This window comes from Lontra canadensis, unplaced genomic scaffold (assembly GCF_010015895.1).
Source record: "Lontra canadensis isolate GAN:19392208 unplaced genomic scaffold, GSC_riverotter_1.0 scaffold80, whole genome shotgun sequence".
Lineage (NCBI taxonomy): Eukaryota > Metazoa > Chordata > Mammalia > Carnivora > Mustelidae > Lontra > Lontra canadensis.
In genome coordinates, this window is record NW_022631074.1 from 2,285,267 (window position 1) to 2,311,442 (window position 26,176).

The 26,176-nt window shown below is 34.7% G+C and overlaps 1 protein-coding gene across 2 annotated transcripts in view; it reads left to right on the plus strand.

The window, feature by feature from the left end:
* Positions 1–26,176, plus strand: part of CADM2 (cell adhesion molecule 2) — a 464,221-nt gene that overhangs the window by 299,130 nt on the left and 138,915 nt on the right. For both annotated transcript variants that reach the window (XM_032882208.1, XM_032882209.1), the window contains exon 5: positions 24,581–24,751. In XM_032882208.1, coding sequence (XP_032738099.1) covers positions 24,581–24,751 — 171 coding nt within the window. The remainder of the gene's footprint in view (positions 1–24,580; positions 24,752–26,176) is intronic.

Consider the following 26,176-nt stretch of genomic DNA (forward strand, 5'->3'; position numbering starts at 1 on the left):
TAGTTTAAAGAAAAAAAAAAAAATCCTATTCCTGGTCTCGATGCAGACTTTTAAAATTAGAATTCCTGGGTGTTAGGCCTAGAAATCCTGTTTATTATGTACCTCTGGTGATCCTTAGCTCATTATTTTTTGAGAATCCACAGGATTAGAGGCCACTAAACCAAGTATTGGTAGATATCCAAGGAAACAAAGGAAAGGGGTTCCAATCTACTAAATTTAGAAAATTATTCTTAATATTCCATGTACATTATGAGTCTATTCTTACAAGGAGATACTGTAAAATTGAGTCAAAATATACTTCAGCATTTTCACATATCTGAAAATCAGGGCAAAAATTCCATTAGCCAACCTCTTAGCAGTATTCTTTGACCACATAATTGTTTTGGTTTCATGTTTTTTTGTTGTTGTGTTTTATTAAATTGTGTGAAATCTTCTTTGAAAAAATGGTAGATTATATATCTAATTTATATATTCTGTTTGGTGTTGCAAAACTAGATTCAGTCTAATGCTTCATTTGACATCAGTTTTAGAAAACTTTAATATAAATGAGAGAAATATTAATATCTACCACAGGGATTGTGAATTCTCTGAAGCTAAACATAAAAGAAAATAAAAAGAAAAGACTTGTGTCCTCTAAGTTTAATGTCCCTGTGTCAGATTGATAAGGATTAACCAAAAGTATTAATATTTAAACTTGTATACCATAAATCAATGATTTTTTGTGTTCTTTGGAACTTTGGAAATGTCCTTGTATTTAAATCTGGATCATGCTGGACACATATTAGAGGAGAAAAGAAAATAATAGTAACAATACCTGTATGTAGTGTGTGTTTCCATGTGTGTGGACAACATGGACAATCTGGAAGTTTCTGAATGCTGTGAAGTATATCCCTTCAAGATGATGCAGGTCACACTATTAGATATATAAGACATCTTATAGAAAAAGATAATTGTTTCATGTGAGTGTGAATAGTTGATAAAAGCAAATAACATTGAGAAACTTTCTTTTATTTTTGTTTTTTACTTTTTAAAAACAGTTTTAATGAGATATAATAAACAGAAAACAATATACACATGTTTGAAGTGGACAGTTTGGTATATTTTCACATTTGTATATAGTGATGAAACCTCACCACAGTCAAGATAATGAATATATTCATCATCCACAAATGTTTGTTCATACTCCTAAAAATCCTGTCCTCTTGACCTTCTCTGCCCAATCCCCATTGCATGCTCAAATCAGAACCACTGTTCTGATTTATGTCATTATAGATTAGTTTGCTTTTTCTGGAATTTTATACGAATAGACTCATTTTATATTCCTTTTCTTCTGATTTTTCTCAACAAAAATATTTTCAGATTCATCCATGTTGTTGCATATATAAAGGGTGCTCCTATTTATTGTGGATAAGTATTGTATTGTATGGATCTGTACTATACTTTGTTTATCAATGGATAATGGGTGATAGACATTTGGGTTATTTATAGTGTGGGCCATGACAATTGAGCAGTCATGAGCATTTTTGTAAAACTCTTTGTAAGTGTATATGCTTTTATTTCTCTTGGAAATGACTAGGAACAGAATGTGGGGTTATATGACAGACCTATGTTCATTTTTTTTTTTAAAGATTTTTATTTATTTGTCAGAGAGAGAGAGAGAGAGAAAGTGCACAAGCAGGGGGAGTGGCAGGCAGAGGGAGAAGCAGGCTCCTCACTGAGCAGGGAGCCCAATGCAGAACTTGATCCTAGGACCCTGGGGTCATGACCTGAGGGGAAGGCAGACGTTTAACCTACTGAGCCACCAAGGCACCCCCTTATGTCCAATTTTTAAAGACCTTTCCCAACTATTTTCCAAAGTGGCTGAACTACTTCATGAAGTCCAACCTTTTTATTTTATCATTACTTATTTTTAACTTTTATGAATCATGTTTTGGTATTATATGCATGATATTTTTGCCTAACCTAAGATTATAAAGAATTACTTCCATAAATTTCATATGTTTCGGTTTTGGACATATTCTGAGTTATTTTGTATTTTCAGTGTGTTTACCTTTTATTTCAGCTGTATTATTTCTAGGTCAGTTTTGATTGATTGATCTCATTATAGATAGCATTTTTCTACTTCTTTGAATGTAGTTTTTGACTGGATTCCAGACATTGTGAATTTTACCTTTTTGATGCTGAATATTCTCATATCTCTATAAGTATTATTACATCTCCTTCTGGTTAAGTTGCTTAGAAAGAGTTTAATCCTTTCAGAATTTAAAAAAAAAAAAAAAATTCTTAGGCAAGACCAGAGCAGTATTTATTCCAGGAATTATTGTTTTCCCATTGCTAAGGTAAAATCCTTCTGAGTGCCTGCAGTGCCAGCTATGAGGTTTTTACAGTCAGACTGGTTAGAACAGACACTATTTCCAGCCCTGTGTAGGCATCATGTGCTATTTCCTCTAATCCTTTTAGATGGTTCTTGTCCCAGCTAATCAGCGCTTTCTTTGCTGAACACTCGATGAGACACTGAAGATGTTTGGAGTTCTCTCTCGCTGCAACTCTCTCTTTTCTCTTTTTTTATATTCTTCCCCACCACCTTTAAATAATTGAATAATACTTTTATTTAATGGCAGTGCATTTAATTGTGTCTGTTTACTTGTTTGGTTTAAGGTGACTTAATGATTTTAAGAGGACATTCATGAAGAAGAGTGAAAATTGTCTGAACTCACTTTGACAAAATGTTTGACTTCTTCTGAAGTTACATTTACTCTCACTTTATAAGCAGGGTGCTGGGGAAGTGGTGGCCACCCCTGGTTTTCTCAACTTGCCTCTCTGGCTTGAAATGTCTACTTTATGAGTGAACTGAGGCAAGACCTATGAAGTTCTTTGTATTCTTGACCTATAAGTCCCAACTGGGTAGAGAAAGAGACCCCCTAGTTTCTTAGCCATACTCACTTGGAATTGGGTGTCTGAAATCAAGAGCAGGAGTGAGGGGAATACTGGAGTGAGGCTGCCTGGCTCTCCTGTGAAAATATTATAGCCTTTGGAAGGGTACTAGTTGGGGGGAGGGTCCCATCTTCTTGGTTACATTCACCAGGAGGCAAGCTTCCCTTGTGCTGAGTTGGAGGTGGGGTGAGGGTAGAGAATAGGTCATTTCTTCAGTACCATAGACCCTTTTGTTCTTAGTAAGATTTAATAGATTTTCTTGAATAATTTTTTAACTTGCTGTATACTATTAGCACATTTTTTTAGAGAACATAAATGTGTGTATATTTAAATAGTTTTCACTAGTTCTGGATGTTTTCACTGGAAAGGGAGTCTGCAGAGTCCCTTATGCTGTTATTATAGAAGTCACTCTCTGATTTCTTTTTTATATTCATGTCTTTTTACAATGTTGACTCATAAATTATTCTAATATATCACCTTTCATGCCTTTATTTATTCTTATAAATTGTCTTATCTCTCATTTCCTGTTATTTTTTTCCACATAAGAAAGCTCTATTTCTCTTCTTGACCATTTTATATTAGAAATTTATTTCTTGACTCTATAGGAGATAAAACTATTTCATAATTTCCCTTTTCCTGGTAATTATAGGTAATTTTTAATTATGTTCTTTTTTCATGAAATTCATATGAAATGATCATGTATGAACTTTAAGAAGCGATTTAATAGTTTGATGTATTTTTTAATTCAGTTATTTTTTAATTTGTCTTTTTTTTAAGGTTTACTTATTTTAGAGAGAGACAGCATGCAAGCAGGGGAGGGTCAATCTCACAACTGGGAGATTACAACCTAAGTCAAAAACAAGAGCTAGATGCTTAACCAACTGAGCCACCCAGACACCCCTTTAATTTTATTAGTCTTTTTATTTTTTAATTTATTTGACAGAGAGAGACACAAAAAAATAGGGAACACAAGCAGGGGGAGTGGGAGAGGGAGAAGCAGGCTTCCTGCCAAGCAGGGAGCCTGATGTCTGCCTTGATCCCAGGACCCTGGGATATTGACCCGAGCTGAAGGCAGATGCTTAATGACTGAGCCACCCAAGCACCCTAATTAGTCTTTTTAAAAGTTATATCATCCATTTCCTTTCTTCTCTTTTTTAATATACAGTTAAGTATATCTGAACTCTCATCTTTGGGAAGTTCTGATGTATGGAACTCCGATCTAGTTGGGCTGCACTTAGGATTACTATGCTTAAAGAAATTAGTGAAAAGAAGAACTAAAAGGCAAATACAGGGTAAATATAATTCTGAGTAGAAGAAAAGAAGTGATAATAGTAATCAATGAGAGTGGGAAAAGGTAATAAAACAATAGAACTGCACCAGATAAAGATTTGTTATGTACATTTAGTGTGTCTGATTCCCAGTCTTTGATGATTTATCTCTAACTTCTATATGCTTCCAAAACAGAAACTACTCACTTATTCAGAGTTTAGACCAACATCTTCAGTTTCTCGGGAGAGTGATGATAGGAAGTTTTATTTTATTTTGTTTTGTTTGTTTTATTATTTTATTTTACTTATGAGAGAGAAAGACAGCACAAGCATGGGGAGAGGCAGAAGGAGATGGGGAAGCAACTTCCCTGCTTAGCTCCTGAACATGGACATAGGGCTGGTCCCAGGACCGACCCTGGGATCATGACCTGAGCCAAGGTCAGACACTTAACCAATTGAGTCACCCAGGCACCTTGATAGGAGAATTTAAAAAGAAATACACTACAAAGAAAAATGGTAATAAATTGACAACTGCCCAAAAGTTGCACATGTTAACATGGATTGAGTCTACTTATTAGACTGAATATGCCATTATTTTAATTAATTAAGAACAGACTTACTAAGCATCTATGATGTTCCAGACCCTGTTCTACATGCTGGTTATGAGAAGTATGCAGAAGTATAACAATTAAGAATATTTGGAGAGAAAAGAAAGAAGAAAAATAAGGAGAGGAGTAATGGAAGAGAAACCTAAAAAAATAGAAAAAAAGGAAGAAAGAAACAAATTAAAATTCTCAATTATTCTTTATTTTATGAATAAATTAATTATATTGGACCTTGTTAATGTCCTAGTGGATAATTAGAACCCAGAAATGATACGTGACTCAGAAAACAATATAATCTGTTGAAAACTGATCAAGAGAACGGTTGTAGTACATGGTACAGAGAAACATAATATTCAGAAAGCTAATTTCTCAACACAAATGTTTTACTGATACAAGTGATTCATTTTCACAATAAGTATATGAGGGGCAGGCTGATTTTTCCTACATGTGCTCAGTGCTACAAGAGGCCAGAAAATAAATTGTTTGAAGACTAGAAAATGGCATCATCCTAGGTGTCTCAGAGGAGTCATGCTTGCTGCTTATAGAATTTACTCAAATGGATATTTTTATTTTCTTATAGTTCAATGGGTGAGTTTCAAAAATTTTTTTCTGCTATCTTTATCATTTTTGGGTCTGCAATAAAACACCTTTTAAAATAGTTAATGGCACTGAGGTTCACTCAACCTACTCTCAAGTGAAGAGAGGTTATTATGAGGTTTTACTGCCCATGAAAAAGTGAAAGGAACACAAGGGAACCCAGTTATAGCCATAAACGTTATTCCCTGGATAGAGTTCACTGATTAACTGGCTTCATAGTGACTTAGCTTCTTTTTGTCTACAGTTGCCACCATCTATCTGTTTCTTCCTCTGTTTTGAACACCTTTTCCCTACCTCATGAATTATATTCTCTCACGAGTTTGGCTAAATCATGGCTTTCCTAGGACAAGAAATGAGATAATATGCATGCATGCATGCTCAAGCACATGTTTTTAACTTCAGTTTTGTTTTAAATCTTCAAAGTTTTAAAATCATGTTAAGATATATGATAGAGAATCAGAAACACAGTAGTTTAATTACATCATTTCTGCTTAGGGATAACGCCTCATGCTTGTCACCCTGGAGATTAATTACCCTGGACTCAGATACCTGATCAGGTTTAGTCATACCTGGCTTGAGGCACATGCTATAGAACATGGCAGTTAATAGGCTAGGAATGTCTACAAAAGAAGTTAGATAAGAGACAAATTTACTATTTAAAGGCAAACCTGGTTATATCAAACACCATGAACTGACATTTAATAAGTATAGGTGATATAGAAGATTATAACTTATGTTCACATTTTGATAAAATTTTTAGATTTTATGACTCTAATTCCATTAGATAGAAAATATTAAGGAGTCCCTAAGAAAACATTTTAGTCTGGGATTTGATTTGCAAAAGATTGCTATCTCTTCCCCTACCTACCTCTTTTTTGTAATTTTGTATTTATGAATAATAGGTAGAATATAAACTAAGCCCAAATTGCCTAGGATAAATTTCACAAACTATGCAGGATGTACCTCACAGCTCATGAACTTGTATAAGAAAGAAAGTGGGAGACCTTGTTGGAACTGACAAATGCTATATTTTAGTTAATTATATTAGTATTGCAGAAATAATAGTATTCATATTGATGATTATTCAAAGACAGTGATAATATAAAATATAATATAATAATATAATATATCATGTATATAATATAATAATATAAAATTTTTTATTTTAAATTTTTATTTAAAAATTATTGACTAATGTCCTTAGTAACTATTTTTCTCCAAAACAGTCTATCTCCCATATTCCTTTCAAAAGATATATCTGATAGGGTGAAGATAAGAGAAAAGATCTGGTATTGTTAATTCTTAAACTTTTATTCTCTGGTATTTTGAACATACCAATGGTTTTTAAAATATTTAAATAATATATTTATGTATCTGTCTACTTCACCAGACTGGGATTTATTTCCTCACCTAACTTTTTATATGTAGAATCTGACATGGTGTCAAGCCCATGGTAAAAACGCAAGGTTTTATCTAGAGGAATAAATGAATCACTTGTGTTAAAGTGGTCTCATACTTAACATTAATAATTTTTAGAGGGGGTGACTTTTTTACTGGATGCTCTCTTGAAATAAGCAAACTACTTCTAAATGTTCTTCTAAGGTATAGGAAACTAAATATAGAGTTGAATAAATATAAATATAGAATTAGTTATAGAATCATCACTTGGTAAAAGTGACCAAAGACTTTATCTCAATAATTTTCAAAGGAGATGACTCTACTCCTTATTAATTGTTTTACTGGCCTCAGCAATATAATTCTTATAAGGTGTTCTTCTAAGGTATTAAATATTTTTTTAATTTTTTAAATTTTTATTTTTTAAAGAAAATTATATATTTATTTTTAATCCAAATATAATGAACTTGGTATTATATTTCAAGTGTACAAAACAATGATTTAAAAATTCTATACATTATTTGGGGTGCCTGGGTGGCTCAGTGGGTTAAAAATTTTATACATTATTCAGTACTCTTAATCCCCATCACCTGTTTCACCCATATCCCTACCTAGCTCCCCTCTGATAACCACCAAGTCTCTATAGTTGAGTATGTTTTTTCATTTCTCTTATTTGTTTCTGACATTGCATATATGAGTGAAATACTATGACAGGTATTTCTCTGACTTATTTCACTCACACCAATCTAGAGGATATAGTTCTATGTTGCAAATGACAAATTTTCTTTTTTATGGCGGAATAATATTCCATTCTGTATTTATACCACATCTTTATCATCTATGGAAGGCTTGGGCTGCTTCCATATCTTGGGTATTGTAAATAATGCTGCAATAAACCTAGGGATGCTTGTATTTTTTTTGATTTTTTGTTTTCATTATCTGTGGGTATATACCCAGTACTGTGATTACTGGATCTTAGGGTAGTAAACCTTTTTGAGGAACCCTCATACTGTGTTCCAGAGTGGCTGCACCAGTTTGCATTTCCACCACCAGTGCAAGAGAGTTCCTTTTTCTCCACATCCTTGCCAACATTTGTTCCTTGTGGTGTTTACTTTAGCCATTCTGACAGGTGGAAGGTGACAGCTCATTGTACTTTTAATTGCATTTCCCTGATGAGTAATGTTGATTTTTTCACGTGCCTTTGGGCCATCTGTATGCCGTCTTTGGAGAAATGTCTGTCCATGTCTTCTGCCCATTTTTTGGGTTAGCTGTTGTTTGGGTGTTGAGTTATATCAACTCTTTATATTTCTTCAGTATTAACCCTTTGTTTGATATGTCATTTGTAAATCTTCCATTCAATAGGTTGCAATAGGTTGCAATAGTTTTGTTGCTTATTTCCCTCACTTGCAGAAGCTTTTTACTTTGATGTAGTTCTAATAGATTATTTTAGCTTTTGTTTCCCTTGTCTCAGGAGACATCTAGGAATATGTTATGGCCAATGGCAGAAAAATTACTGCCTGTGCTCTCTTTTAGGATTTTTATGTTTCAGGTCTCACATTTAGATCCCTAATCCGCTTTGAGTTTTTGCATATGGCATAAGAAAGTGGTCTAGTGTCATTCTTTTGTATGTAACTGTCCAGTTTACCCAACAACTTTTGTTGAAGAGAACTGTTCTATTGAATATTCTTGCCTCCTTTGTTGCACAGTTTCAGATCTCATGTTGAGGTCCTCAATCCATTTTGAGGTTGTGTGTGTGTGTGTGTGTGTGTGTGGTGTAAGAAAGTGATCCAGATTCATTCCTTTGCATGTAGTTATCCAGATTTCCCAGCACCCTTTATTGAAGAGGCTTTTCCCATTATATATTCTTGCCTCCTTTGTTGTAAATTAATTGACCATATAATTGTGGGTTTATTTTGGGGCTCTCTATTTTGTTCCATTGATCTATGGGTCTATCTCTGTATTTGTACCGTACTGTTTTGATTACTACAGTTTAAAGTATATCTTGAAAGCTGGAATTGTGATACCTCCAGCTTTGTTTTTGTTTTTCAAGATTGCTTTAGCTAATTCAGGGTCTTTTGTGGTTCCATACAAACTTTAGGATTGTTTGTTTTATAAGGTATTAATCTTAATAGATACTTGAACATTCCTGAGCCATTAAACAATAATCGTCTAGGTCCAGTTTTGTTTTTGTTTTTGAAAGAGAGGGACTCTGACAACTCATTGTGTTCTGGAAGGATTTGTATTAATTAAAAAAAAATACTGATTAATATAAAAGGTAATGATTTTGGAACACAGCTAAATTGGTAAAGAAAATAAGATGAAACCCAAAGTGAGATTAACAAGTGAATTATTTTCATAAAGTCTTTCACATTTCCTAATGGTGGGTGACAATTTTTTTTTGTTGTTAGTACTTTTAGCTACTACAAAGAGAGAGAGACATAATCAGTTAATTATTATATCCATGAAACACTGTACAAAATAGGTCTAACATTTTCTGGAACTGAGAGTCAAGAGAGAAAGAGAATTCCTCTCTGAATCCACAAGTGTCAAACAAATGTGTATGTACTGAATGGAGTCAGGGTACATATAACAAGATCCGTACAGCATATATTTGTAGTACCTTTCAATACAATCCTATGGGATGACATTTAAGAGATACCTGATCCAAGAATAACTTTCCACCTGTCTGAATAAATTCAAAGTGAGGTTTTAGAATAGTTAGATGAAGTGTCTCTTCTTTATCAGTTATCCATAAATATTATTACACTCATTTGAACTTTTGAAACTGATTAACAAGAACTGAGTTTCAGTAAAATTCCTTGCCAAGTAAAACAGTTGTTTCATTGCTGGTTAATGGTAGAACCATAGCTTTAGAGCCAGGATGACACTGGCACCTCTAATAAACCTGGAGAATTATGAGAAAAATCTACAGAAATCTCCCCCTTTCTAGTTGGAGTTGTAGGAAGAAACACTCATGGGCAAAAGTGAGATTGGCCTCATGAATCTGTTTTGAAGTCTTCTCCTGTGAATGAACGAAAATGGTTACCAGAATTAGAATTCTACCATATAAGATTTGACCTCTATAGTTTTCTTCTGGAGAAAATTAAAACAGAAACAAAATACTTACCTTGTATATGAAAGAAAGATACTTCGTAAAATACTTTTTGAACACTCAACTTTAAGAGAGGAAAAAAAAAAAAAAGAAGTACTGGCATTCCCTTCAAGACAAACTGAATTTAAAATACACATCTAAGGGAGTGCCTGGGTGGCACAGGGGTTTAAGTGGCTGACTCTTAGTTTTGGCTCAGCTCATGATCTCACAGTCAGGAGATCCATGCTTATCTCACAGAGTCTGCTTAAGTTTCTCTCTCCCTCTTCCTCTGTGCTTCCTCCCACATTCTTTCTTGTGTACATGCTCTCCCTCTCTCTAAAAGAAATAAATCTTAGAAAAATAAAATATGCATCTACGTTACTGAATTAACCAGCCATAGTTACTTTATGTCAATTTTAAAAAAATCACAGGGAATTTATCTTCTAAAAATGGTATATTTAGTTTTAGAAAATTTGATCTATAGAACTTCTTTTAAACAGTTATTACACAATACATCCAGTTGTCCAAAATGATCACTTCAAATTTTTGAGATAAAGTTATCTCATATTATGCTCACATTTCCCCTTCTCTATGACAAGAGGGCATATATCAGCTTACTAACAAATTGTCAAATCATTAAAGTACAATTAATATGGATTCAGAATAATTCCCTAAAAGTATCATCCGATCCACAGTAAAACATTTGTACAAACCCAGACTTCAAAAATAATAGTAAATTTCAAGTCCTACAGAAGTATCAGTATCTAGGGTAAACACTGCAACCCTGCCCATTTCTTGGTCATGGCTAGAAAATCAAAGGCCCAAATAGATTAGGAGAAGTTACATAATATCCTGCATTTTTCCTAAGAGATAGCTCTCAATGATGAGACATTATGCCACTCCCAGTACTGAGAACGGTGGAAGCTGTGTCTAAGTCTTACCTTGTTCCCAGTGTGGCTGTGGCATGTTGGCCTTGCAATAGACTAAAAGGAAATTAGCCCACATTACATGCATGTCTGATAGAGAAGGCTTCCACAGGATGCAAAACAAGATTGCCCTTTGTAGGAATGGGAGTATATTCTTTCTGGATCTGTTTAAATGGAATTAAAATCACAAAAGTGCAGAAAGGAAACACATCACAAAAATTCAGATTGTAGTACTCAAGGTGATTAGAACCATTGTGGACCCAAGGTGACTTTCCAAGGAACTGCGCTTTATATGGCTTCCTTTTGAAAAATCTAGTCCGAAAGAGACTGGAAACTATAGGCATTAAGGTAGGTGACTTAACATTACAAATATGGAAAGATAAATATGGATGTAGATCCTGAGATTTGATATTTTATGCAAATTATTGTATGTTTAAAAAAAAAAAAAACACAGATGACTTTTGTTCCTTAGCTAATTTGATTCAGGGTTTCTAAATTTGTTTAATTGAGGGGTTCCGGGGATCTCACTAAAAATTACATCTGTTTTTTTTTTTTTTTTCCACCTTAGCTCTTGGTGAGATCAAGATCTAAAACCCCAAATACAAGCGGACTACTTTTTACGTTCCAAGTCTCATAAAGATAAATATAAAAATGGTAGATAATTACTTACTTTGAGACTTCACCTTCAAGAAATGTTCACCAAAATAACTTGTTGAGGAGCACACTTGAGGAGTTTTCTTAGGAAGATTTCTTTTTAACATTTTTTATTTTAGAAAATTTCTAACATAGATAGTAATAGCATAATAAGACAGTTCATAACCTCCACCGACCCAAAGCAATCACTATTCTGATTATTTGCGAACAAGTTCTAGAAGTCCAGAACCTCCTTTGGAAAAAAAGATAGAAGGGTAGCAGCAAGGATTATGAGGAAAGTAATCTGAAACACAACTCTGTTTATTGTTTGCTCTCAACTTGTCTTGATCATCATACCAGTACATTGTATGATACATGAAATGCATATTTTGAAAAATGTAAAAAAAATGAGAAGAAATTCATATTTTAAAATAGTAAAGGTAGAATGGGAGGTTAGGAACAGAGGAAATTAAAATGATAGGGAGAGATTGAGATGAAAAGAGAAAGGGGGTTAGGATAAATCCCAATATTTCCTCTTCATCTTTGATTACATGTCTGTCTCTCTCTTTCTCTTTTTTCTTATTAACATATAATGTATTATTTGCTTCAGAGGTACAGGTCTGTGAATCATCAGTCTTACACAATTCATAGCACTCACCATAGCACATACCCTCCCCAAGGTCCATAACCCAGCCACCCTCTCCCTTCCTCCCACCCCCCAGCAACCCTCAGTTTGGTTCCTGAGATTAAGAGATTTTTATGGTTTGTCTCCCTTCCCAGTCCCATCTTGTTTCATTTTTTCCCTCCCTATCCCCCACAGCCCCCTGCCCTGTCTCTCAAATTAGTCATATCAGAAAGATCATATGATAATGATCTTTCTTTGGTTGACTTATTTTGCTTAGCATAATACCCTCTAGTTCCATTCACATTGTTGCAAGGCAAGATTTCAGAGGTTTTTTTGTTGGCTGCATAGTATTCCTGTGTGTGTGTGTGTGTGTGTGTGTGTGTGTGTGTATCACATCTTCTTTATCCATTCATCTGTTGATGGACATCTAGCCTGTTTCCATAGTTAGGCTATTGTGGACATTGCTGCTATAAATATTTGGGTGCACGTGACCCTTTAGATCACTACATTTGTATCTTTGGGTAAATACCCAGTGGTGCAATTGCTGGGTTGTAGGATAGCTCTATTTTCAACTTTCTGAGGAACCTCCATACTGTTTTCCAGAGTGGCTACACCAGCTTGCATTCCCACCAACAGTGTAGGAGGGTTCCCCTTTTTCTGCATCCTCACCAATACCTGTCATTTACTGACTTGTTAATTTTAGCAATTCTGACTGGTGTGAGGTGGTATCTCACTATGGTTTTGATTTGTATTTCCCTGATGATGAGTGTTGTTGAGCACTTTTTCATATATCTGTTGGCTATTTGGATGTTTTCTTTGCCGAAATGTCTGTTCATGTCTTCTACCCATTTTTTGATTGGATTATTTGTTCTTTGGGTGTTCAGTGTGATAAGTTCTTTATAGATTTTGGATACTAGCCTTTTATCTGATATGTCATTTGCAAATATCTTCTCCCATTCTGTCGGTTATATTTTGGTTTTGTTGACTGTTTCCTATGATGTGCAGAAGATTTTTATCTTGATGAATTCCCAGTAGTTCATTTTGTCCTTGCTTCCCTTGCCTTTGACGACATTTCTAGGAAGAAGTTGCTGTGACTGAGGTCAAAGGGGTTGCTGACTGTGTTCTCTTCAAGGATTTTGGTGGATTCCTGTCTCACATTGAAGTTTTTCATCCATTTTGAGTCTATTTTTGTATGTGGTGAAAGGAAATGGTCCAGTTTCATTCTTCTGCATGTGGCTGTCCAATTTTCCCAACACCATTTGTTGAAGTGGCTGTCTTTTTTCCATTGGGGATTCTTTCCTGCTTTGGTGAAAGTTAATTGACCATAGAGTTGAGGGTCCATTTCAGGACTCCAATTCTGTTCCATTGATCTATGTGTCTGTTTTTGTGCCAGTACCATACTGTCTTGATGATCACAGCTTTGTAATAGAGCTTGAAGTCTGGTATTGTGATGCTACCAACTTTTTTTTTTTTTCAACATCTATTCAGGGTCTTTTCTGGTTCCATATAAATTTTTGGATTGTTTGTTCCATATCTATGAAAAATATTGAATATATTTTAATAGGGATTGCATTAAATGTGTAGATTGCTCTAGGTAACATAGACATTTTCACATATGTTCTTCCAATCCCTGAACATGGAATGTTTTTCCATTTCTTTGTGTCTTCCTCAATTTCTTTCATGAGTACTTTATAGTTTTCTGGGTATAGATTCTTTGCCTCTTAGGTTAGGTTTATTCCTAGGTATCTTATGGTTTTGGGTGCAGTTGTGAATGGGATCAGCTTCTTAATTTCTCTGTCTTCCGTCTTGCTGTTGGTATATAGAAATGCAACTGATTTCTGTGCATTGATTTTATAACCTGACACTTTACTGGATTCCTGTATGAGTTCCAGCAGTTTTGGAGTGGAGTCTTTTGGGTTTTCCACATAAAGTATCATATTATCTGATAATATGTGTGACAGTTTCACTTCCTCTTTGCCGACTTGGAAGCCTTTTATCTTTTTGTTGTCCAATTGCTAAGGCTAGGACTTCTAGTACTATGTTCAATAGCAGTGGACAGCCCTGGCGTGTTCTTGACCTTAGGGGAAAAGCTTTCATTTTCCCCAATTGAGAGTGATATTTGCTGTGGGTTTTTCATAGATGGCTTTCATGATACTGAGCTATGTATCCTCTATCCCTACACTGAAGATTTTTGATCAATAAAGGATGCTGTCCTTTGTCAAATGCTTTTTCAGCATCTATTGAGAATATCATATGGTTTTTGTTCTTCCTTTTATTAATGCATTATATCACATTGATTTATTTGTGGATGTTGAGCCAACCTTACAGCCCAGGAATAAATCCCACATGGTTGTGGTAAATAATCCTTTTAATATACTGTTGGATCCTATTGGCTAGTATTTTGGTGAGAATTTTCGCATCTGTGTTCATCAAGGATATTGGTCTCTAATTCTCCTTTATGATGGTGTCTGGTTTTTGGATTAAGGTAATGCTGGCCACATAAAATGAGTTTGGAAGTTTTCCTTCAATTTCTATTTTTTGGAAAATTTTAGGAGAATAGGTATCAGTTCTTTAAATATTTGGTAGAATTCCCGTGGGAAGCCGTCTAGCCCTGGGGTCTTGTTTTTGGGAGGTTTTTGATGACTGCTTCAGTCTCCTTCTGGTTACGGGTCTGTTCAGGTTTTCTATTTCTTCCTGGTTCAGTTTTGGTAGTTTATATGTCTCTAGGAATGCATCCATTTCTTCCACATTATCAAATTTGCTGGTGTATAGTTGCTCATAATATATTCTTGTAATTGTATTTCTTTGGTTTTGGAGTTATCTCTCCTCTTTTGTTCATGATTTTATTAATTTGGGTCTTTTATCTTTTCTTTTGGATAACTCTGGCCAGGGGTTTATCAACCTTAATTCTTTCAAACAACGAGCTCCTGGTTTTGTTGATCTGCTTTACTGTTCTCTCTGTTTCTATTTCGTTGATTTCTGCTCTGATACTTAATATTTCTCTTCTCCTGCTGGGTTTAGACTTTTGTTGCTGTTCTTTCTCCAGATCCTTTAAGTGTAGGGTTAGGTTGTATACTTTAGGCCTTTCTTGTTTCTTGAGAAAGGTTTGTATTGCTATATATTTTCTTCTCAGGACCACCTTTGCTGTGTCCCAAAGATTTTGAACAGTTGTGTTTTCATTTTAATTTGTTTCCATGAGTTTTTTTTTTTTTAATTCTTTTTAAATTTCCTAGTTGACCCATTCATTCTTTAGTAGGATGCTCTTTAGCCTCCATATTTGAGTTCTTTCTGATTTTCCTCTTGTGGGTGAGTTCTAGTTCAAAGCACTGTGGTCTGAAAACATGGAGGGAATGATCCCAGTCTTTTGGTACCAGTTGAGACCTGAATTGTGACCCGGGATATGATCTATTCTGAAGAATGTTCCATGTGCACTAGAGAAGAATGTGTATTCTCTTCCTTTGGGTTGGAATGTTCTGAACATATTTGTGATGTCCATCTGGTCCAGTGTATCATTTATAGCCTTATTTCCTTCTTGATCTTTTGCTTAGATGATCTGTCCATTTCAGTGAGGGGGGTTGTTAAAGTCCCCTACTATTATTGTATTTTTTTTATTAAGATTTCATTGATTTATTTGACAGAGAGAGAGAGAGAGAGATCACAAGTAGGCAGAGAGGCAGGCAGAGAGGGGGAAGGAGGCTACCTGCTGAGCAGAGAGCCTGATGTGGGCCTCGATCCCAGGACCTTGGGATCATGACCTGAGCCAAAGGCAGAGGTTTAACCCACTGAGCCACCGAGGTGCCCTATTGTATTATTGTTGATGTTGCTTTGATTTTGTTATTAATTGGTTTATATAATCGCTGCTTCTATGTTAGGGACGTTGATATTTAAAATTGTTAGATCTTCTTGTTGGACACACCCTTTGAGTATGATACAGTGTTATCTCATCTCTTGCTTTAGTCTTTGGCTTAAAATCTAATTTATCTTATGTAAGGATTGCCACTCCAGCTTTCTTTTGTTGTGTATTAGCATGGGAAATTGTTTTCCACCCCTCACTTTACATCTGGAAGTGTCATTTTGTTGAAAATGAGTATTTTGTAGGCAACATATTGTTTTTGTTTTTTTTTTTTTTTTGTATTTTGTATTTTGTGTTTTTTTGTTTTGTTTTGTTTTGTTTTTGTTTTTGTTTTTTGTTTTTCCCATTCTGATACCCTGTGTCTTTTGATTGGGAAATTTAGCCCATTTACATTCAGGGTAACTATTGGAAGATGTGAATTGAGTATCACTGTATTGCCTGTAAGGTGACTGTTACTGTATATTGTCTCTGTTCCTTTCTGGTCTGTCACTTTTAGGCTCTCTCTTTGCTTAGGGGACCCCTTTCAATATTTCTTGTAGGTCTTGTTTGGTGTTTGCAAATTATTTTTGTTTTGGTTTGTCCTGGAAGCTTTTTATCTCTCCATCTATTTTCAATGACAACCTACCTGGATATAGTATTCTTGGCTGCATATTTTTCTCATTTAGTGCTTTGAATATATCATGCCAGTCCTTTCTAGCCTGCCAGGTCTCTGTGGATAGGTCTGCTGCCAATCAAATATTTCTACCACTGTATGTTATAGACCTCTTTCCTGAGCTGCTTTCAGGATTTTGTCATTGAGACTTGCAAGTTTTACTATTAGATGTTGGAGTGTTGACCTATTTTTATTGATTTTGAGGGAGCATTCTCTCTGCCTCCTGGATTTTGATGATTTTGATGTTTGTTGACTTAACCAAATTAGGGAAATTCTTTGCTATAATTTAGTTCAATATACATTCTGCCTCTCTCTCTCTCTCTCTCTCTTTCTTCTTCTGGAAGCCCAATTATTCTAATACTGTTTCATCTTATGGTATCACTTATCCCTTGAATTCTCCCCTCGTGGTCCAGTAGTTGTTTGTCTTTCTTTTGCTCAGCTTCTTTAGTCTCCATCATTTGGTCCTCTATGTCACTAATTCTTTCTTCTGTCTCATTTATCCTATCAGTAAGAGACTCCAATTATATTGTGCCTCATTAATCACTTTCTTTATTTCAACTTGGTTAGATTTTAGTTCTATTTTTTTCTCCAGAAATGGATTTTATTTATCCAGAAAGGGATTTTCTGGTATCTTCCATGCTTTTTTTTTTTTTTTTTTTTTTTTTTAGCCCAGCTAGCACCTTGATAGTCATCATTCTGAACTCTTGTTCTGACATCTTACTAATGTCTGTATTGATTATGTCCATGGCCATTGGCACTGCCTCTTGTTTTGTTTGTTTGTTTGTTTGTTTGTTTTGTGGTGAGTTTGTACACCTTGTCATTTTATCCAGATAAAAATAGATGAATGAGGGGTGCCTAGTGGCTCAGTGGGTTAAAGCCTCTGCCTTCGGCTTGGGTCATGATTCCAGGGTCCTGGGATTGAGCCCCACATCAAGCTCTCTGCTCAGCAGGAAGCCTGCTTCCTTCTCTCTCACTGCCTGCCTCTCTGCCTACTTGTGATCTCTGTCTGTCAAATAAATAGATAAAATCTTTTTTAAAAAATAGATGAATGAGAGAACCAATTACTAAAAGTGTAGCAACAACCCTAGAAAAATATACACTAACCTAATTGTAAGAGACCTGAAACTAGAAGGAGAAGAATGGAGGGAGAAAAAAAAAAATATATATATATATATATACATATATATAGGTAAACACAATGAAGGAATAGCATATGACTGTAAAGATGAAAATTTAAAAAGATTCTAAAAAAGGAATTGATAAGAAATTGGTTGAAAAAAGAAAAAATTAGAGGATGGAATGTGATCAGACTGGAGACTAGAACAAAGTCATGTGCTAGATTAGGGTATATTTTGATCTGTTAGAAGAAACTGTATCCCAAAATTTTAAAGAAAGGTAAACCTATATGTATACAAAAAATAAGGTTAAATACAATGAAGGGATAGAATATGATTATAACAATGAAAATTTAAAAAGATTTTTAAAAAAGATATTGATAAGATAAAATAGTCAAAGAGGTTAAAGTAGGAAAGAGGAAAATTTTTAAAATATAATAAGTAAAAATAAAATTTGAAAAGTTTAACTCTGAAAGACTAAAAAATCATGTAAAAAGAACCATGATACTATGTGTTGCATTCCCCTAGCTCGGGAGTTCCACAGTTCTCATTGATTGGTGAACTTGGTCTTGGCTGGCTGTTCTTCCTGATCTTCAGGGGGAGGGGCCTCTTGCAGTGATTCTCAAATGTCTTTGCCCAAGGTGGAATTGTACTGCGTTTGCCAGTGGCCAGGCTAAGTAATCTGGTCAGTTTTGATTGAAGGAGCTTTTGTTCCCTGAATGCTTTCCATACAGCTTTGGAGGATGGGAATGAAAATGGTGGCCTCCCAATCTCCAGCCTCATAGGAGCTGAGAGCTCAGGGCCCCACTCCTCAGTGCACCCTCAGAGAAAAGCAGTCAATCCCCCAAGTCTCCCTGGTCTCCGGCTGAACTCCAAGTTCACCTGGCCTGTGACCAAGGATTTCTATCTCTGATGCACGGCCCCATTTGGAGACTCCAAACCCAGCAGATTCCTACAGCACACTCCCATGAAGCTCCTCCCAGAGGAGGAAGGAGGGGGTCTCCCTGGATCTGCCACTTGTGGCATTCCTGCTTGAAGACCAGTGGCATGAACTGTGCCATGGATCATGGTTTAAGGTAACCCCGAGCTGAGAGTCTGCTCCTTGGCTCTATCTCTGCAGTCAGCTTCCCCACTCTGATACCTGGGAGGTTTGCCACACTCAGACACCCCTGGTCTTTTAGTGACCCCACAGGTTCTGAGACCATACTGTCCTTTCAAGGGCTCCACACCCGCTGAACCTCTGGAGTGATGTCCTTCAGTGGAGTATACTTCTAAAGTTTCACATTTTGTGCTCCACTCTTCTACAGCTTGCCAGGAGCTGGCTTCTCCCTGGTATGGTCTATCTTCCCATCTATCACCTTAGATTCACTTCTCTGCACATCTGACCCTCCAGAAAGTGACCGCTTTTCTGTTCATAGAGTTGCTTCTATTCTTCTCTTCTATCTCCTGTTGAGTTTGTAGGTATTCAGAATGGTTTGATAACTATCTAGCTGAATTCTTGGGACCAGATGAACTTTGGGTCTCCTACTCCTGCCCATCTTGCTCCTCCCTCACATCTCTGGTTTTGATGTGTCATCTACTTTACCCTTGCTCCTCAAAATATGTCCATGGGCCAGCAGGAGACTTTAAGGCTCCATCCTACAAAATATTGAATCAGAATCTACATTTTACCAAGATCCAAAGGTGGTGTGTATGCACATCCCATTTTGAAAAATACTGCTCTAGATTGCAATGTTGTTGAAGGACATGGCAAAGGAGAAAAAATGGAAACCCTGAAACAAGATAGAGCTTGAAAGAAGAGTACACATGCAATCAGCAAATTGCACAATATTAAAAAAAAAAAAAAGTCTATTGATTCTAGAACTATGAATGCATCAGTTATTTTATAAAGCTAGAAAGCAAAAACACAGATACATTTTAATTACGATTTTCTCCCTGTATTTTTGGGGAGTGGGGATAAGGAGAAGATCCTATAAAATATAGGAAAAGATAATATGATTGGCTCTTCTTGATTTTTTTTTTCTTATTCATCTTATAGCTTCTAGGAACACTATAGGCTGTGCCATAGGCTAATATTAAAAATAACAAATTATACTTTGTTTATTCTATTTGAATGATGTTCATTAAAATTTTATGTTATACACCATTGCTATCAGATTTTATGTTTCCAATTAACATTATATTAAGTGATTTTTTAAAAAGATTTTATCTATTTATTTGAGAGACAGAGATCACACGTAGGCAGAGAGTCAGGCAGAGAGAGAGGAAGGGAAGCAGGCTCCTGGCTGAGCAGAGAGCCTTATGTGGGGCTCGATCCCAGAATCCTGGGATCATGACCTGAGCTGAAGGCAGAGGCTTTAACCCACTGAGCCACCTAGGCACCCCTTTAGTGATATTTTTGTAAAGGAATCAGGTAAAGGAAGCAGATGTGTGGGTTTTTAAAATACAGCTGTGATTAAAATTAAACAATTAGCAATATTTTAGAACAATTTTTCATATAATATATAACATAATTATAAAAGTGGTTTGTTAAGAGATCTAAATTTTCTTATACTGCTACTGCTTAGAGCTACAAACCAGAAAATGTTGGACATGGATTTAAAGGAAAGAATATAAAATATAAAAATGAGACAACACTTTGTATTAATCTATAAAACACTGAAAAGTAAAAGATCTCTCTCTCTCTCTCTCTCACACACACACACAGACATATATATTTAATATAACAAAGGGCTCTAAAAGCATCTGTATTATCATGACATATTTTGACTGAAAGGAAATAATTTCATCTTTTACTCTATTTTTTTTTAACTGAGATTGAAACTAATTTTCAAATGCAAAAATCTTAGAAATGACTTTGGTTAGCAAAAATGAGTTATTTCATGAAACATATTTATGAAAAATCTTGTATCCTGTATGATTGACTTATTGTTAAAAAGATAGAATTGAGCCTTTGTGTTCTCCTACTTTTCAAATGTTAGAGTTTTTCTCCTTTCAAATGTTAGAATTTTTTTCTTATTCTCAAAACTGTCTAAATTACATAAAAAATTTGTAATGCTAAAGTCTTTATTAGGTATTTTTTTCTTAATTTGTGAACACAATCATATATTTTCAAGAACAAGACATGGAACATTTACCTAGTTTTATCCTTTACTAATATTTACTCCATTTCTTAAAAAAATCAAACAATAAGATAAAGTCAGACTTCTCTGGAAATAAGTAAAACTCAATGAACCATGCAAATATCTACCTACCAAATACCTCAAATTCAATATTACGTTCAAAGTCAAATCTTTGTATAGTGCATAACAATGGAGAAACTGAATTTAAATTACTTTGTTGTAATTAATATGTCCTTAAATGTTTTAAAAAATAAAGTAATACATAATAAAGTAAAATATTTTATGCACTTTATTCAACATAATTCTTCACCTGAAATTATCATTTTTCATTTGAAATGAACGAATAAGAAAATGGAACAGCTTTCTCCCTTAACTACATTTAAGATCTTGTTATATCTTATCTATAGCCTATCACTTTGATTTCTAACCCATTGATTTCTAACCCATACTTCTTATCAAGTACTTTGGACTTAGGAACTTTTAAATTAAATAAAAATATTATAAACCTCTTTTCCATAAAGATCAAATAATCCCTGAGTGTACCAATTAGCAATGAATCTTAATCATGCACAAAATATCAATAAATGAATATATATCTTGATAAAAGTATTCCTCAAGATTTCATTCATGCTGAAATAAATCCTTCACCCAAGTAAAGAGCATTTATCTCAGTGTAAATTTCACTGCAACTATATATTTTTAAGTATTCAAATTATCCAGATGATTTTTTTCAATTAAAAATTTTTTTTCAAGCAAAATCTTTTTTGTTGTTGTTTCAGGTTTTTATTTAAATTCCAGTTAGTTAACATACAGTGTAATATTAGTTTTAGAAGTAGAATTTAGTGAATCATCACTAACATAAAACACCAAATGCTCATTACAACAACTACCCTCCTTAATATCCATCACTTATTTCACTCATTCCCCTGTCTACCTCCCCTCCAGTAACCCTGTTTGTTCTCAGTCTGTTTTATGGTTTGCCTGTCTCCTTTTCCCCCCATGTTCATGTGTTTTGTTTCTTTAATTCCACATATGAGTGAAATCATATGGTATTTGTCTTTCTCTGACTAACATTTCTTTTAGCATAATACACTCTAGGTCCATCCCCATCATTGCAAATGGAAAGACTTCATTATTTCTGATGACTAGGTAATATTTCACATTTTCTTTATCCATTCATCAATGATGGATATTTGGGCTATTTTCTGTAACTTGGCTATTATTGATAGAGCTGCTATAAATATTGGGGTGCATGTGTCCATTTGAATCAGAATTTTTGTATCCTTTGGGTAAATAACCAGTAGTGTAATTGCTGGATCACAGGAGTGTTCTATTTTTAACTGTTTGAGGAACCTCCTTACTGTTTTCCAGAGTGGCTGCATCAGTTTGTATTCCCACCAACAGTGTAAGAGGGTTCTCCTTTCTCCACATCCTTGCCAACATCTACTGTTTCCTGTATTCTTAATTTTAGCCATTCTGACAGGTGTGAAGTGGTATCTCATTGTAGTTTTGATTTGTATTTCACTGATGGTGAGTGATGTTGAGCATCTTTTCATGTGTCTGTTAGCCATCTGGATATCCTCTTTGGAAAAGTATCTATTCATGTCTTCTACCCATTTCTTAAGTGGATTATTTGCTTTTTGGGTGTTGAGTTTAATATGTTCTTTATACATTTTGCATACTAACCCTTTATCAGCTGTCATTTGCAAATATAATCTCTTATTCTGTAGACTGCATTTTAATTTTGTTGATTGTTCCTTTACTGTGGAGAAGCTTTTAATCTTGATGAGGTCCCAATAGTTCATTTTTGCTTTTGTTTCCCTTGTCTCTGGCAACATGTCTAATTAGAAATTGGTACAGCCAAGGTCAAAAAAGTTACTGCCTGTGTTCCCCTCTCAGATTTCGACAGTTTACTGTCTCACATTAAGTCTTACATTGATTTTGAATTTATTTTTGCATATGGTTTAAGATAGTAGTACAGTTTCATTCTTCTGTATGTTGCACAGTCCAGTTTTCCCAACATCGTTTGTTGAAGAGACTGTCTTATTTTTTCATTGGATATTCTTTCCTTCTTTGTCAAAGATTAGTTGACCATAGAGTTGTGGATCCATTTCTGGGTTTTCTATCCTGTTCTATTGATCAATGTATCTGTTTTTGTGCCAGTACCATACTTGCTCAAGTACCATACTTCATCAAGACATACCAGTCTTGATGAATGCAGTTTGTAATATAGCTTGAGGTCCAGAATTTTGATACCTCCAGCTTTGCTTTTCTTTTTCAAGACTGCATTTGCTATTCAGGGTCTTTTGTGGTTCCATACAAATTTTAAGATTGTTTGTTCTATCTCCGTGAAAGACACTGTTTGTATTTTTATAAGGTTACATTATATATGCAGATTGCTTTTAACAATATTTACTCTTCCAGTCCATGAGCATGGAATGTTTTTCCATTTCTTTGTGTCTTCTTCAATTTCTTTCATAAGTGTTATATAGTTTTCAGAGTACCGTTTTTTTACCTCTTTGGTTTATTCCTGGTATCTTATGGTTTTTGGTGTAATTATAAGTGGGATTGTTTCCTTGATTTCTCTTTCTGCTGCTTCCTTATCAGTATCTAGAAATGCCACAGATTTCTGTATATTGATTTTGTATCCTGTGCTATTACTGAATTCATGTATCAGTTCTAGCAATTTTTTAGTGGAGTCTTTCAGGTTTTCTACATAGAGTATCAAGTCACCTGGGAATAGTGAAAGTTGGACTTCTTCCTTGCCAATTTGTATGTCTTTTATTTCTTTGTGTTGTTTCATTGCTGAAGCTAGGACTTCTAGTAATATGTTAAGTAACAGTGGTGAGAGTGGATGTCCCTATCTTGATCTTGTCATAGAGGATAAGCTTTGTTTTTCCCCATTGAGGATTATATTCATTGTTTGTCTTTTGGATATGGCCTTTATGATGTTGAAATATGTTCCTCTATCCCTACTTTGTTGAGGGATTTATCAAGAATGGATGCTGTACTTTGTCAAATGCTTTTTCTGCATCTATTGCTAAGAGTCATCTGATTCTTATTCTTCCTTTTATTAATGTGGTGTATCACATTAGTTGATTCATGAATATTGAACCACCCTTGCAGCCTATTAATAAATCCTATTTGATTATGGTGAATGATTCTTTTAATGCACTGTTGGATTTGATTTGCTAGTATTTTGTTGAGAATTTTTGCATCCATGTCCTCTTCCCTTTCTTTATAAAAGATGACAACTTTCTCATTGTAGGTATTCTTTAGCAAATAAGTTCATCTCACATTGTTCATGTTGAAATCATAGCCCAAATACATTGTACTTTCTTTTGGGCATAATCAGATGTTGTGAATTTTGCCTTCCCAACTGTATTTGAGACTCAGAGAATTAAGATTATCCTCATGTAAACTTAAATCTAAAGAAAGGAGATTAATATTCTAAAATGACCTGGTTTCTCAAATGGAGTATTAAAAACAAAACAAAACAAAAATACGGTCACAATAGGAATATAGTTCTATGTCCCACCCTTCTATTTTATTTATACAGTTACTTTTAAATTTTATTTCTGAAGTAGTTGTATTTTTATTTGCTCAAACCAAAAAGGATTAAATGTTAAATTAACAAATATTTGCTTTTTAAAAATTGAAAAAAAGATGGAGATGGTGCTTCTAGTTTTGACTTGAGTAAATGAAATCTGTTACATTTTGAAAGATAATGTCACAAAATTTTTAAATGTACATTTTATTTTTAGATGTAAAATATTTAAAAGAAGAGGATGCAAATCGCAAGACATTCACTGTCAGCAGCACACTGGATTTCCGAGTGGACCGGAGCGACGATGGCGTGGCTGTGATCTGCAGAGTAGACCATGAGTCCCTCAATGCCACCCCTCAGGTGGCCATGCAGGTGCTAGAAATACACTGTAAGTAAAAGCTACTCCCTTCTCATTTATCTCAACAGAAGAAAATCTTTTCATCTACATTTACTATCATTTCAAAATATCCTGAATTACCAGATGTGTGCAGCAAAATCTTCAGCAAAGTGAAGTACAACTACTTTCACTGGTATTAATCACATTCAGAGGAAGGTAGTTCTTGCCTTAATATCATTCTTTAAAAAAAAATTTAAAAAAAGATTTTAATTATTATTTGACAGAGAAAGACACAGTAATATAGGGAACACAAGCAAGGGGAGTGGGAGAGGGAGAAGCAGGCTTCCTGCTGAGCAAAGAGCCTGATGTGGGGCTCATTACCAGGACTCTGGGATCAGGACCAGAGCCAAAGGCAGACACTTAATGACTGAGCCACCTGGGCACCCCCTGAATATCATTCTTGACAAGGAAGAGAAATAAAAGAAATATCCTTATTAAAGGTTAAAACTTCTAATTATGTTCCACATGGTGACTTGATGCATGTGTATGCCTGTGGGTAGAGTAGGAAAAGTTATTTTGGCAGGTCAATGAGGGTGGATCTTATTGTATGAAAGTGACTTTGTTATACATAAATGTGTTGTCCTCTCTGTGCTTTTAAAATGAGACAATTTTTACCTTCTATATGAGATATTTTAAGTCTTTATAAATACATGGGCATATCAATTATGTTTTCTTCATCAACTTCATCATTACTGACAAGTGATAGGAACAACATTAATTGGCTGACTTCAGTGGGTCAGTGGCAGTCCTAAATGCTTCGCTGGCATTATTTCATCTCATGCCTCATGTTAGGGCATCAGCATAAAAATCTGATGAGTAGTTACCCTCTTTCGTCACAGTTTATGGACAATGACACTGAAGGTTATAGTGGTTGAGTCATTTGGCCAGGTTTACACAACTAACAAATGGTAGAAATGATGATGTTTTTATTAGTTAGCAAGGTCCTGGGCTATAACAGGTGATCTAGAAATATTTATTCACATGAAAATGAATCAACTGAATATATAAGATAAAGCTAAAAAAGTAAAGCCCACAGGATTGCATTTCTGAATTCTATTACTTCATTTTTTTAAATATTGGAAAGTTTCTGTCTGTAATAAAGTTATAGTTTGAATTTGTGTGAGATAAAATTACATTAAATCCTAAAAGGTTAAATCTAAGCACTGGTCTTTTAAAATCCTCACTTTATTTTGTTTTTGTTTATTTATTCAGTAAGAACTTATTGAGTGCCTACTATGAAACAGGCATCATTTTATGCACTGGGGTTACATACATGACCAAAAAAATAACATTAACAAAACAAATTAAGATTGTCTTCATGTGTCAAAATTACCACACCACCACCAACAACAACAAACTCCAGTTTTCTCATGGCATCCATTCTAGGTAGGAATGACAGAAAAGCAAAATAAGTAA